Below are 12029 nucleotides of genomic sequence, written 5' to 3'. Positions count from 1 at the left end.
TCACTATCTGGTGGAGACAATGGAACAGGGGTAGACGAGCTAGCAGATGCCGCTGAAGAAAGAAAAATGAAGGTGGGGAAAAAAGATCATTGAGGCACACAGATACTGAATGAAAAAAAAATGGAAGCAACAACCCTGGGGCATCAGTATGAGGAGCTGAAGTGAGCTAAAGTGGGAAGAACAACACCGTGTGTGAACAGCTGGCCAGGGCACTAGCGAGGAGCAGGGCTCTCTCTAATGTCAAACCTTGAGACTGTGCGCCTGCCAAACCCTGCAGTTCAGGTAAAGTCTGGGCCAGGAACAGCTGCACAAGCCTCAAACCTTGACTGAAAACAAATATCCAGTTCAGCAGGACCAGCTGTCTCCATAGGACGAGAGGTATAGGAGGAAAAGGAATCTGGACCTCAGTTTAAGGTGAACCAGTGAAGGAGAAAATAGACACTGGCTTTTCATGTTACACATCTATATATGTGTTTCTATATAGGTATATATTTCCACATATGACTTTATTTATAGCAAAACCTATATGCCTCACTCATTTCAACATCTGAATGAATGAGACAGAAATGGCTCTCCTACCTAATGTGTACTACTGTATGAAGTCATGATCCTTTATCATACAGATGATGCTGCAACCACTGCTGCCTTCCAAAACTCCCCTACAGAATGTGGTTATTTGGAGGCTGCTACGTAAGAGCCATGCAAATAATGTTCAGGATTATTCTCACTCCTCCAGGGAATAGAAATGATGAAGAGACTGGGACTGAAATTCTAGCCAGTCTTCTGTGTAGAGGATGGTTAGTTGTGCATCTGAGATACTGGGACACTGAATGGATCTTTGGTTTTTCATTGGCAAATATTTGGAAGTAGTCCCATCAGCAGTCACAAAACAAAGTCTCCTTCGAGAGCTAGATGAAAATTTGGAAAAACCTCAGTGTATCTCTGCCATTGCCTTAATATCTAATACTCATGGTTTTGTCTTCCTTTACCTTCCACATGAGGGCATCTCATTAAACCATGAGTACAGTGTCACTGGAATCAAAGCAACAAAGAATCGTAACTCATCATTATTGGATGGTCTGGTTAATTCAGGTCTCCTTCCCTCTCTTTTCTTTGTTTAGCTTGAATTGTTTGCATAGTTATACTTGCAATGTGCCACCTGGGGGACAACATATGAAAACAAAAATCTCAAGATGCCTCTTTTAAAAAGTAGAGACTCATTCATAATCTCTATATTCAAAAAGAAATAATCTATTTTGCTTCATGGTACAGAAGCAAATTAAGAGGTAATGTTTGGGCAATGAAATTATGAAGGTGGGTAGCTCAGTCATGGAGGGGAAGATTCATAGCTAGTTGTAAGGAGTCTGACACAAGCAGCCCGTCTCAAGGCAAACAGAGGTTTTGAGCTTTCCTCCTGAGTGTCTTGATGGCATGCAGACATTTGGCTTAAAAAATACATGAAATAGGCACATTCTCACAGGTTAGAGTTTTATTTGTTGGTCTGGGGTCACAGCTTCCTCATTACCTTCATGCACATTCATGAACTACACACAAAGGAACCTCCAAACAGGTAAGCCATGCTTACTAACTGGCAGCTTGAAAACAGGAGTCCATTAAGTGTTTGTGGCTTTTACTAGCTCCCCCTGCTTATCCCTGCTCTGATATATCCATGTCCCTAAACATGGAAAGGTCTATTAAAGAACCAAGAAAGCAACCCCATTATTGAGACATCTCAACGAACTTCAAGCAATGAGTCAGTGCCAAATGCGCTGGTCTCACCTGACACCTGGCAGCCCAGGAGTCCGGCAGCAACACCTGCCTGTGCAGCACACTGGCCTCTGCTGACTCTGTGCCTTCTCTTCCTTGGGGCTTGGGGTATAACCAGGGCACAACTCCAGTGGTAGGAGATCCTGCTGTGCATCTGCATCCCAACAGTATTACAGGACAGGGGTGCAGTGTCAGTGGTGCCATAAGCTGGCATCAGAAACCAATGCCACTGGTTCTTGGGCTCAGTGCAAGCACACAGCTAAACTGGTGGTTGGTTCTGTCTACCTAAGTTCAGACAACCTTTGTGTCTTCCAAGAAATGAGAGTAAGAATTCAGAGAAGGTCCTTCCTAAGGCTCGTCCTCAGTTCCTAGCAGCAAAAGGGTGGGTTTGTCATAGCAGTTGTAACTGCTGGCAGCATCCTCCCAATGATATCTGTTTTCAGGATGGGTCTAGGGGCAGCAGGATACTCTGTGGGCTAAGTCCTCACTTCAGCAACTCTGGGAAGGTTATCAGGGCACAAAGAAAGACCATAATAAGTTATCTTTGGTGATAATATGATGTTCCCATATGTTCACCGCCTCATCCTGCTAAAGTTCTTGCAAAAGGCGTGCTCAACTCTAAGAATATGCCATGGTTCTACTTATCTAAAAGAAGTTTGCCTTTTGATTCTTCAGACCTTAACTTTATTAAATGATTGAGAAAAACTGACTTTTTATACCACTAACAATGCCTGTTGTTGTACCATTCATGACCTACTTGGAATGCAGAGATGACACCATCCTTTTCCAAAGGGCTTCTTGGAGTCGTGGTTACTTAACCATTTTGATACTATCAGACAATAAACAACAAGGTCTGGAGACCTCTTTTTTGTAGTTAAAAATCTAAATTTTAATTTAAAATTAAAATTTCATTAAAAATTTCATTTTTAACATTGACTTTAAAAATGTAGCTTCTGAGATATATATATATATATATATATATATATATATATATATATATATATATATATATATACATACACATAGTCTCACCTTTGCAAGAACTGAGCTGGCAATGAATGAAAACCACCGCGGCCTTTGAAGTCCAAGACCCAGTTACTCTGATTCAGTACTCAAACTCCAGTTACTGGTTAGAAACTCAGAGGGGGGCCTCATCCCAGCCTTCCTCTCTTTAATGTAACTAAGCCAGCATTCATTTACTGATCAAATCCAGACCAGAGGAAACCTGGAGACTCAGTTGAACCACAAGTTAAAGATCAGGGGAAGATCCAGAAGGAAGGTTCCCTCATGCCCAGAGTGGCTCCTCTCGAACTTGCTTAGGGCATAGCTGCACACCCAGAGCAGGTACCTGTCAGTCCGGCCTGATGGCTCCATCCCCCAACTCTGATGCTTTCGAGAGCTGGTTCATCCCGGCACCAACTCTGCTGAGGTAGGACATTTGGCACTTGCTCAAAATCTCAGAATACCTACATGTAGCTACTTAGTTTTTGCTGTTGCTGCAATATTTCTGAATAATGTTAAAAAGATAAGCTTCCTTGGGTACCTTTCAGGAGCTGGGAGCCTTTTTATGAAAAGACTGTACAGCTTCCTGAATACCTTTTTTTCTGTGTCTGCCTGGGTAACACCTCCCTCCGCTATTCTGGTTCAGCCTAGGAAGAACCAAATCTCAGGAGAAGGGAAGTTTAGGGGCATTTCTGCAGGCTAATTGGGTCAAACCACAGTTCATCTCTCTGTTACCCTTGTTCCCTGTGTCCTCTATGTACAGCTTACATGATGAAGTGGTGTCCTTCCAGTGGGGAATCTCCCCTTCCCTAGCATGCATGGCAGAAGAGTTCCTACATTAGCTGGTTAGTCTTCCCCAAATGAGGAGATGCACACTGCAAGTAACTACATGCTAAAGAACAGAGCTGACCGGAATTAGAGATTTAACTCTGCAACAGCTGCCTGTGGGACATGCCCATGGCTTGGAACCAAAGTTCATGCTACGTTTTGACTATGGCAGCTGCTGCAGGAGCCTCCCTGGCCAGTCCTCCTATTCCCCTCCAGCTACCAAGCTGACAGACAAGAAGCAAGGAAGCAACTGAGCTCAATTCCTTTATCTCCTAAAAGCAAATATGAAAATCCTTTCAGGTTCTTTTTCCTTTCAAGGTGTTTTGAATAGTGGCCTGGTGGGGCTGTGGTCACTTTCCCGGCATCCTGGCTGAAGGTGAGGCGGGGCTATAGTGTGTTATTCAGGGCCCATCTGCAGACTTCCATCATGCTTGGCTCAGCAAACACCATCTTTGCCGTGGGGTAATCATCACACACAAAAATTAATAAATAAGCACAATTTCCAAAGACACAGAAGTTGCATGCTCTAAAACAGGAAGAGTGTTAGCCTCTTGGAGTAACCTACAGACGTTAACAACAGCACAACTAGACTAAGGTCAGTGTGGTTAGGGCCCAGACAATATCATCTACTTCAGCCTCTAGGGGACAAAAAAGGGACCAGAACTAAATTAAGAACTAGAACTAGCAGATGTTAACGCTATGGAAACAGGTAATGAGGTATGAAGAGGCACTTACGTGGAGGAGGGCTATCTGCATTTCCCATGGATGGAACACAGACGAAAAGAAAAGACAAGAGACAGACCCAAGAAAAAAAAAATAAGATGTAAAAGAAATGAATAGAATCCGCAGAGCACATGGAGCTGGAAACTCAAATTATCAAATTACTTCAAATCCAGAGAAAGAAGCCACTCCTGTAGAAGGAAGATGAGACAGGCTTTCCTATTTCTGGGAAGAGGTAAGGGTAGTGGGTCCCTTTGCAGGCCCCTGGCTTCAAAAAGAAGGAAGCAAAGGATTCTCCCAGGTGCATTTTAAATCCAGGGGTCAGAGAGCCCAGGGAACTCTGTGAACACTCAGAAATTTAGTTCTACGGTATCTTCTTTAGCTGGGTGGACTCAGGAGCTTCCCAGGGTAGTATATTTGTCTGCAAAAGGGTATGACAGGAGCAGGGCTTGCCCACAGCCTGGCTGCTGGTGGGAAGGGAGGGCAAAGTGGGATAGGCGTAGTTTAAAGAAAGAGGGAATGGCAGAGGAAAACCTAGAGATACATCCCTGAGTGGAATCAGGGGGAAGCAATTCTCTTGAAAGAGGCCGTGAGGAATGCTCTTGCTATGGGAGGGAGAGGAGCAGAAAAGGCCAAGGCCAGGGCTACCTCTTCCCCTTGGCTTTGCTGGGTTTCTGCTGCTGCTCACATATTCTATAGCAGTTTCCATTTGTCTCTGACTTAATATCTCTGCTGCATCAAAGATCCCACAATGCATTATGTGAACTGTCACCATCTTTACCCTCTTCCTGCAAGTCACAGGGTGCTTAGGGCTTCTGTGGCCTGTCAAAAAGCAACTTTCCCAGATCCTTTGACAACTCACTCCTGGTTTTCTCCCCACTTCCTTTAATAATGTGTTGGTGCCTTCCCCTTCACTGTTATTCTAACAAGCTGGACCGGCTACTAGGACAGTGTCCCCAACCCCTTGGAGAAAGAGAGAATGAAGGGACTGTTTGTTAGCTGTCACTGAGAACCAGAGAACTAGGAGGTGGGGCCTCCAGGAGCAGAGGGATCTGAAAGACAAAAAGCTGTGGTCTGAACAATGACATGGGCCAGCTCAGGGTTCCCCACTGCCCCCAGGGAGAAGAAGGTGGGCTGGGAAAAGGTGGGCAGCTGGCTTTACTTACGGACTGGCTGCGTCTTGAACTCGGAGGCCGCGCTGATCTCACCCAGCCCTTTGCCATTGAGCGCCGCCAGCCTTACGGCATACGTTGTTTCGGGCTTCAGGCCCACGATGGTGACGATGCCCTCCATGCTGGCTGTTATAATATGGGAAGGATGACAAAAGAGTCTATTGTTAAAATGGTGCAGCCGCTCTGAAAAACAGTAGGGAGGGTCCTGAAAAAATTAACTGTAGATTTATCATTTGGTCCAGCAATTTTATTTCTGGGCATATGCATAGAATTGAAAGTCGGGACCAAACAGATACAGATACCTGGCTATCCATGTTCACAGCAGTATCATTCACAATAGCCAAAAGGCAACCCAAATGACCATTGACTGATGAATGGATACATGAAATGTGGCATAGACATACAATGGAATGTTATTCCACCTTAAACAGGAAGGAAATTCTGACACATGCTACAACATGGATGAACCTTGAAGATATTATGCTAAGTGAAATAAAATAAGCTAGCCACAAAAGGACAAATGCCATATGAGTCCACTTATGTGAGGTACTTAGAATAGCCAACTACATAGAGACAGAAAGAATGGTGGTTGCCAGGGGCTGGGGGGAGGTAGTGAATGAAGAGTTAGTGTTTAATGGGTACAGAGTTTCAGTTTGGGATGATAAGAAGTTCTGGAGATGGATGGTGGTGATGGTTACGACTTAATGCCACTGAATTTTACACTTAAAAATGATGGAATGTAAAATGTATGTTATGTATATTTCATAATAAAAATAACTAGAATTGATCTTTAAAAAAAAAAAAGTCTGGTGGACAGATAGTGACATGAGATCAACCTGCCACAAAATTGGTATGAGATTTCAGAGGGAAGTTAGGAAGGCAAAGTGATTGCTTTCTTCTGGCTCCAATCCTGATTACCCAGCAGCTCCTCTTGGCCCCCTGGCTCCCCTGAGAAGCTGAAGAAGTGATGGAAGCTTTCTGGCAGAACTAATTCTGAGTGAAACTGCACTGGACTATGTCTCTGAATGGCTGTGATACTGATATCCCAGCCTACTCCCAATTCCACTCGAATTACCACATACGAGACCAGGATTAAAAATTTGTACAGAAACAAAACATACTTCACTGAGTTATTCCAATTAAATCCAAAAAGGGGAGTCCAACATAAGCACACACTATCCTCAGATGATCTGGGCTCAGAATCTTCACACTGCAGTAATCCAAGGGTCAGTCTTTTAATCTTTAGCTTGGAAAGCTAGCACAGGACTGATTTAAGGGCAGACTTGTCCTGCTGGCTGTGCTTATTTGGTTACTATCACAATTACAAGACAGCCAGTCCCTGAGTACAGATATCCAAGCAGGACTGGCTGGGTGTCGGCAGAGAACCTGCAGCACAGGTAACTCAAATGTGCAGAGTAGGATGGATTGGACTCATCTGGCCATGCTCAGAACCTATGCGCTGGACTCATCTGGCTGCGCTCAGAACCTACGCAAGGTTCCTGCCTGGAATGTGGTACAGATGCCTTCATCCATCCTGGAAGGGTCATGAGAACCAGGCTCTGAAGCACGGAGCATGGGTTGGGGTGGCAATAGGGGCAACAACTCTACAGGCAGATATGACTTTGACCTAATTCTGGAGGTGCAGTTCCTGATTCTGTAGGAACATGCCCAGGATGGCAGGTGGGGACATCTGAGTACTGAGGCACTCATGATCCCAATGGAAACACCAACTCGCCCAACTCACCTTCCTTGGCATCATACCACTTGGAATGCCATACTTCTTCACCCACTGCTCTCCACTCAGCTTTGTATTTGAGGATGGGCACCCCACCTGTGGCCTCTGGTTCATCAAACTGCACCTGGGCTGTGCTGGAGTATGGCTCCACCTGGTCGATGGATGGTGAAGAGGGGGTGTCTGTGGGGAGGACACATATGGAGACTCAGGTGAGCCCAGTTTGGCCCAAGACCATTAACTCTCAGTCACAAGGCACATCTCTGTCATTTCTGCTCACTCTTGGGAATCCTGTCACTGTATCCTGTCCTCCTGGCCCATCTCACCAGATGCTTCTCCCCCAACATGCCCCATGCACTGATCCAATGGCTCCCAGCTTCCCAACCCTCTGGCTTTGCTGACCCTGGCCCTTTCTCCTTCCCAATATCCTGGAATCACTCAAGTACACAAATTGGGCTGGCAGGGTTAGGTGGGGGGTTGTGGCAGCTGCTCTCAGGTGAGTAAGGGACACTCACCTGCTTGAACAAGGATGAATTCCAAGGACTCCTGCCCAATGCGGTTCACTGCAGTACAGTTGTAGTTCCCAAAATCATTCTCAGAGTCCGGGGTCACCTTTAGAAGGAAGAAGCTATTGGGTTACAAGTGTCCTATGGGATGGTCACAGACTCAGATCTTTATTTACTGAATTAAGTTAGTAAAAAACAGAACTAGTAAAGTATAAATCATTAGCTCCAGCCCAGCCTTAAACAAGAGAAAAGAATAGCAGAGGGGCTCATGGGAGAGGCACATTCAGGGAGGGGACTGGTAGAGTGGGCGAAGGGGAGCTGAAAAGAGGCTCAGTGTCTTCTCTAGCCCATGCCTTCCCTGCTCAGGATGTGCCAGAGAAGCAGGAGAGAGGACTTGAGCTGCATTTTGGAGCCCACCTAGAGTCAAACTGTGCTTTCTCTGCTCTGTCCCACCCTCATCCTGACTCACCTCCAGATAGCTGGCAGAGGGGGTGTTGTAGATCTTGATATTGCTGTAATTGGAGCTTGGCAGCAGCTGGCCATCCCGAAACCATGAGATCATGGCACTGGGATAGGCAAATACCTCGCAGGTGATGTTCACCTGGTTCCCCTCCCAAGTGTACACAGCCACAGGGCCCTGTAGCTTTGGGGCATCTGCAATAAATAACAATGACTGTCAGGATGACTGCCATGATCATGAAGCCCCCATATCCTGTCTCCTGGCACTGGGAAGGCAGGTGTGCTCCAAAGCAGAACCAGCGCCTGGTATAGTAGAGGTCAGGGCCATTCTAGAATTCCTGTGCACAGCATGGGAAGAAGACTCAAGGGCACAGCAGGCTTGTAAGAAGCCTGGAGATGGTGTGTAGGGGGTGGCTTGGGAACAGAGCTCTGAAATGGCCCAGGGCCAGCTGCAGGGAACGTAAGCAGAACACACAGGGTGCACATAGGTCTTTGTTGCTGTTTTCCTCTCTCATCCTGACCCTGCCTTGCCCCTCCCTCCCCCAGGTCCTTCCCCATTTATTCCTTACATTGCACTTCAAGGTACATGGACTGGGAGTCCTGGCCGATGGTGTTGCTGGCGGTGCAGATGTACTCTCCGGCATCAGTGTACTGGATGCTCTTCAGGGTCAGCGACGACACACGGGCATGGCTACGCACCACCATGTGCCCATCCAGAGTCTGCCGGGGGTGGGGGGGAAGGGAGCGTGTCAGAGCCCGAGGCACTGTGGAGGGCAACAATGCTATGGCAGGACGGGGGCTGGGAGACTAGGCCGTCACTTGTCTGTGACCCGTCTCACTTCCTCTCTCCTCTCTGTGTCAATGGCTTTCTTACTTTAGGTACCATCTAATGGGGGAGGCAATGGGAAGCAGCATGAGAACCTGGGAGTATCCGAAACAGAAAATGAGACTCAGTTATGTCAGGCAGCCTGATCTAAGTACCAAGATTGGTTTGGGGCTAGGTCTCCCAAGATGACTTTGTTTGGGATGTCTAAAATGGAAGCAAAGCCTCCAGCCAGCAGATATTGCAGCAGCAGCAGCAGCAGCCCGACCTCATGAGATCCTGGGAAACCTGCACTGCCAGCCTGTCCTTTCTGTCTGCCCACTTGCCAGTTCCATGGTGCATGTACCTGTAGCAGGACATTCCAAGTGCCCAACATAAGAAATTATTAAAGAAATCCTTATTTCTGCAGATGCCTCTTTCCTGGATGCTTAAAAGTGAAATAATCACATGTAAAAACAAGCCAAACAACTCAAAGATCAGGAGCCATTGCACTGGAAGTGAGAGTAACTGGGTTCTCTCTCCAGGGACAATGGCACAGAGAGTCCTAGGCAGGTCTGGGATCCTTGACACCTTGGCCACCACCATTTTATAGTCCTTGATACAGCAATGGGCTTCCTAAATCTCTGGAATTATAATGATTGGTCAAAAAGAGAATAAGCACATAGTCCTTAGGCAATGGATACTGGAGTATTTCCAAGGGGATTTCCCCTTGACATTCTAAGTAAAATGGTTGCTGGCCCAGGAATAGTCTAGGCGTGTGGCTTAACTTCAGATCCTCAAGAAAGTTAGTGATCTGGAGAAAGGGTCTTGTTCTGGGTAGGCTGGGCCCTCGTGTCTCCAGTATATGATGTTCTGTAGGGATGGACAGGAGGTTATATTCTGCACCTGGCATCTGCCATCCCATGCGTTGGGTCTTTAAAGAATGACAGAACAATTGGCTTCAGGTTCTTTGGATATGCTGGTTTGGGGCCCTGAAGCCCAGAATTGCAATGTCATACAGCAGCCAGATTAGGAAGCTCACAAGCAAGGCATCACTAGCCTTGTTCAGCAGTCTCAGCAGATTTACCAATGAGAAGTCCCTTGGACCATCACTGACAGATCTAGTCTATTCCAGTCATCTGAGCCCCAATGCATTTCATGTCTGGAAGCTAAAAAACAACTCTAGCAAGAAGACAGAAGAGTCAAGCAAAGTCATGGCTGCCCATTTCTGCAAGTGCCATTCCTCCCTGGGATGAGTTCTCTGATCCTCTGCTTTGACCTATAAATCTGGGATGCTGGTTGGTTGAAAGATGCATCCCAGGAGATGCCACACATTAATGAGAGATGACAACAAACAGGTGTGGAGCACTTCACTAGAAAGCCTTGTGACACCCAGTTTGTTGGAGATACTGGATTTTTGAGGGCTGACAGTGCTGATACATTCCAGGGCTATTTTCTTTTCTTTTTCTTTTTTTTTTTAAAATTATACTTTAAGTTTTAGGGTACATGTGCACAACGTGCAGGTTTGTTACATACGTATACATGTGCCATGTTGGTGTGCTGCACCCATTAACTCGTCATTTACATTAGGTATATCTGCTAATGCTATCCCTCCCCGCTCCCCCCACCCCACAACAGGCCCCGGTGTGTGATGTTCCCGTTTCTGTGTCCAAGTGTTCTCATTGTTCAATTCCCACCTATGAGTGAGAACATGCGGTGTTTGGTTTTTTGTCCTTGGGATAGTTTGCTGAGAACAATGGTTTCCAGCTTCATCCATGTCCCTACAAAGGACATGAACTCATCCTTTTTTATGGCTGCATAGTATTCCATGGTGTATATGTGCCACATTTTCTTAATCCAGTCTATCATTGTTGGACATTTGGGTTGGCTCCAAGTCTTTGCTATTGTGAATAGTGCTGCAATAAACACACATGTGCATGTGTCTTTATAGCAGCATGATTTATACTCCTTTGGGTATATACCCAGTAATGGGATGGCTGGGTCAAATGGTATTTCTAGTTCTAGATCCCTGAGGAATCGCCACACTGACTTCCACAATGGTTGAACTAGTTTACAGTCCCACCAACAGTGTAAAAGTGTTCCAATTTCTCCACATCCTCTCCAGCACCTGTTGTTTCCTGACTTTTTAATGATCGCCATTCTAACTGGTATGAGATAGTATGGCATTGCGGTTTTGATTTGCATTTCTCTGATGGCCAGTGATGATGAGCATTTTTTCATGTGTCTTTTGGCTGCATAAATGTCTTCTTTTGAGAAGTGTCTGTTCATATCCTTTGCCCACTTTTTGATGGGGTTGTTTGATTTTTTCTTGTAAATTTGTTTGAGTTCTTTGTAGATTCTGGATATTAGCCCTTTGTCTGATAAGTAGATTGCAAAAATTTTCTCCCATTCTGTAGGTTGCCTGTTCACTCTGATGGTAGTTTCTTTGGCTGTGCAGAAGCTCTTTAGTTTAATTATATCCCATTTGTCAATTTTGGCTTTTGTTGCCATTGCTTTTGGTGTTTTAGACATGAAGTCCTTGCCCATGCCTATGTCCTGAATGGTATTGCCTAGGTTTTCTTCTAGGGTTTTTATGGTTTTAGGTCTAACATTTAAGTCTTTAATCCATCTTGAATTAATTTTTGTATAAGGTGTAAGGAAGGGGTCCAGTTTCAGCTTTCTACATATGGCTAGCCAGTTTTCCCAGCACCATTTATTAAATAGGGAATCCTTTCCCCATTGCTTGTTTTTCTCAGGTTTGTCAAAGATCAGATAGTTGTAGATGTGTGGCATTATTTCTGAGGGCTCTGTTCTGTTCCATTGGTCTGTATCTCTGTTTTGGTACCAGTACCATGCTGTTTTGGTTACTGTAGTCTTGTAGTATAGTTTGAAATCAGGTAGCGTGATGCCTCCAGCTTTGTTCTTTTGGCTTAGGATTGACTTGGTGATGCGGGCTCTTTTTTGGTTCCATATGAACTTTAAAGTAGTTTTTTTCCAATTCTGTGAAGAAAGTCATTGGTAGCTTGATGGGGATGGCATTG

At 45.5% G+C, this 12029-nt stretch overlaps 1 protein-coding gene across 19 annotated transcripts in view; it reads right to left on the bottom strand.

The window, feature by feature from the left end:
- Positions 1-12029, bottom strand: part of NCAM1 (neural cell adhesion molecule 1) — a 315535-nt gene that overhangs the window by 37275 nt on the left and 266231 nt on the right. For 9 of the 19 annotated variants that reach the window (XM_054662690.2, XM_054662691.2, XM_009424179.5 and 6 more), the window contains 6 exons: positions 8756-8906; positions 8197-8381; positions 7737-7833; positions 7234-7404; positions 5484-5615; positions 4333-4347 (listed from right to left, as the gene is read on the bottom strand). In XM_054662690.2, the coding sequence (XP_054518665.2) occupies positions 4333-4347; positions 5484-5615; positions 7234-7404; positions 7737-7833; positions 8197-8381; positions 8756-8906 (751 nt within the window). Of the gene's footprint in view, positions 1-4332; positions 4348-5098; positions 5102-5483; positions 5616-7233; positions 7405-7736; positions 7834-8196; positions 8382-8755; positions 8907-12029 lie in introns of all 19 variants that reach the window. The other 10 variants (XM_009424193.5, XM_009424192.5, XM_009424184.5 and 7 more) reach the window with 2 other exon arrangements.

The sequence above is a fragment of the Pan troglodytes genome, chromosome 9 (assembly GCF_028858775.2).
Source record: "Pan troglodytes isolate AG18354 chromosome 9, NHGRI_mPanTro3-v2.0_pri, whole genome shotgun sequence".
NCBI lineage: Eukaryota > Metazoa > Chordata > Mammalia > Primates > Hominidae > Pan > Pan troglodytes.
The sequence above is the reverse complement of the archived record's forward strand: the minus strand, read 5'-3'. Positions and strand labels throughout refer to the sequence as shown.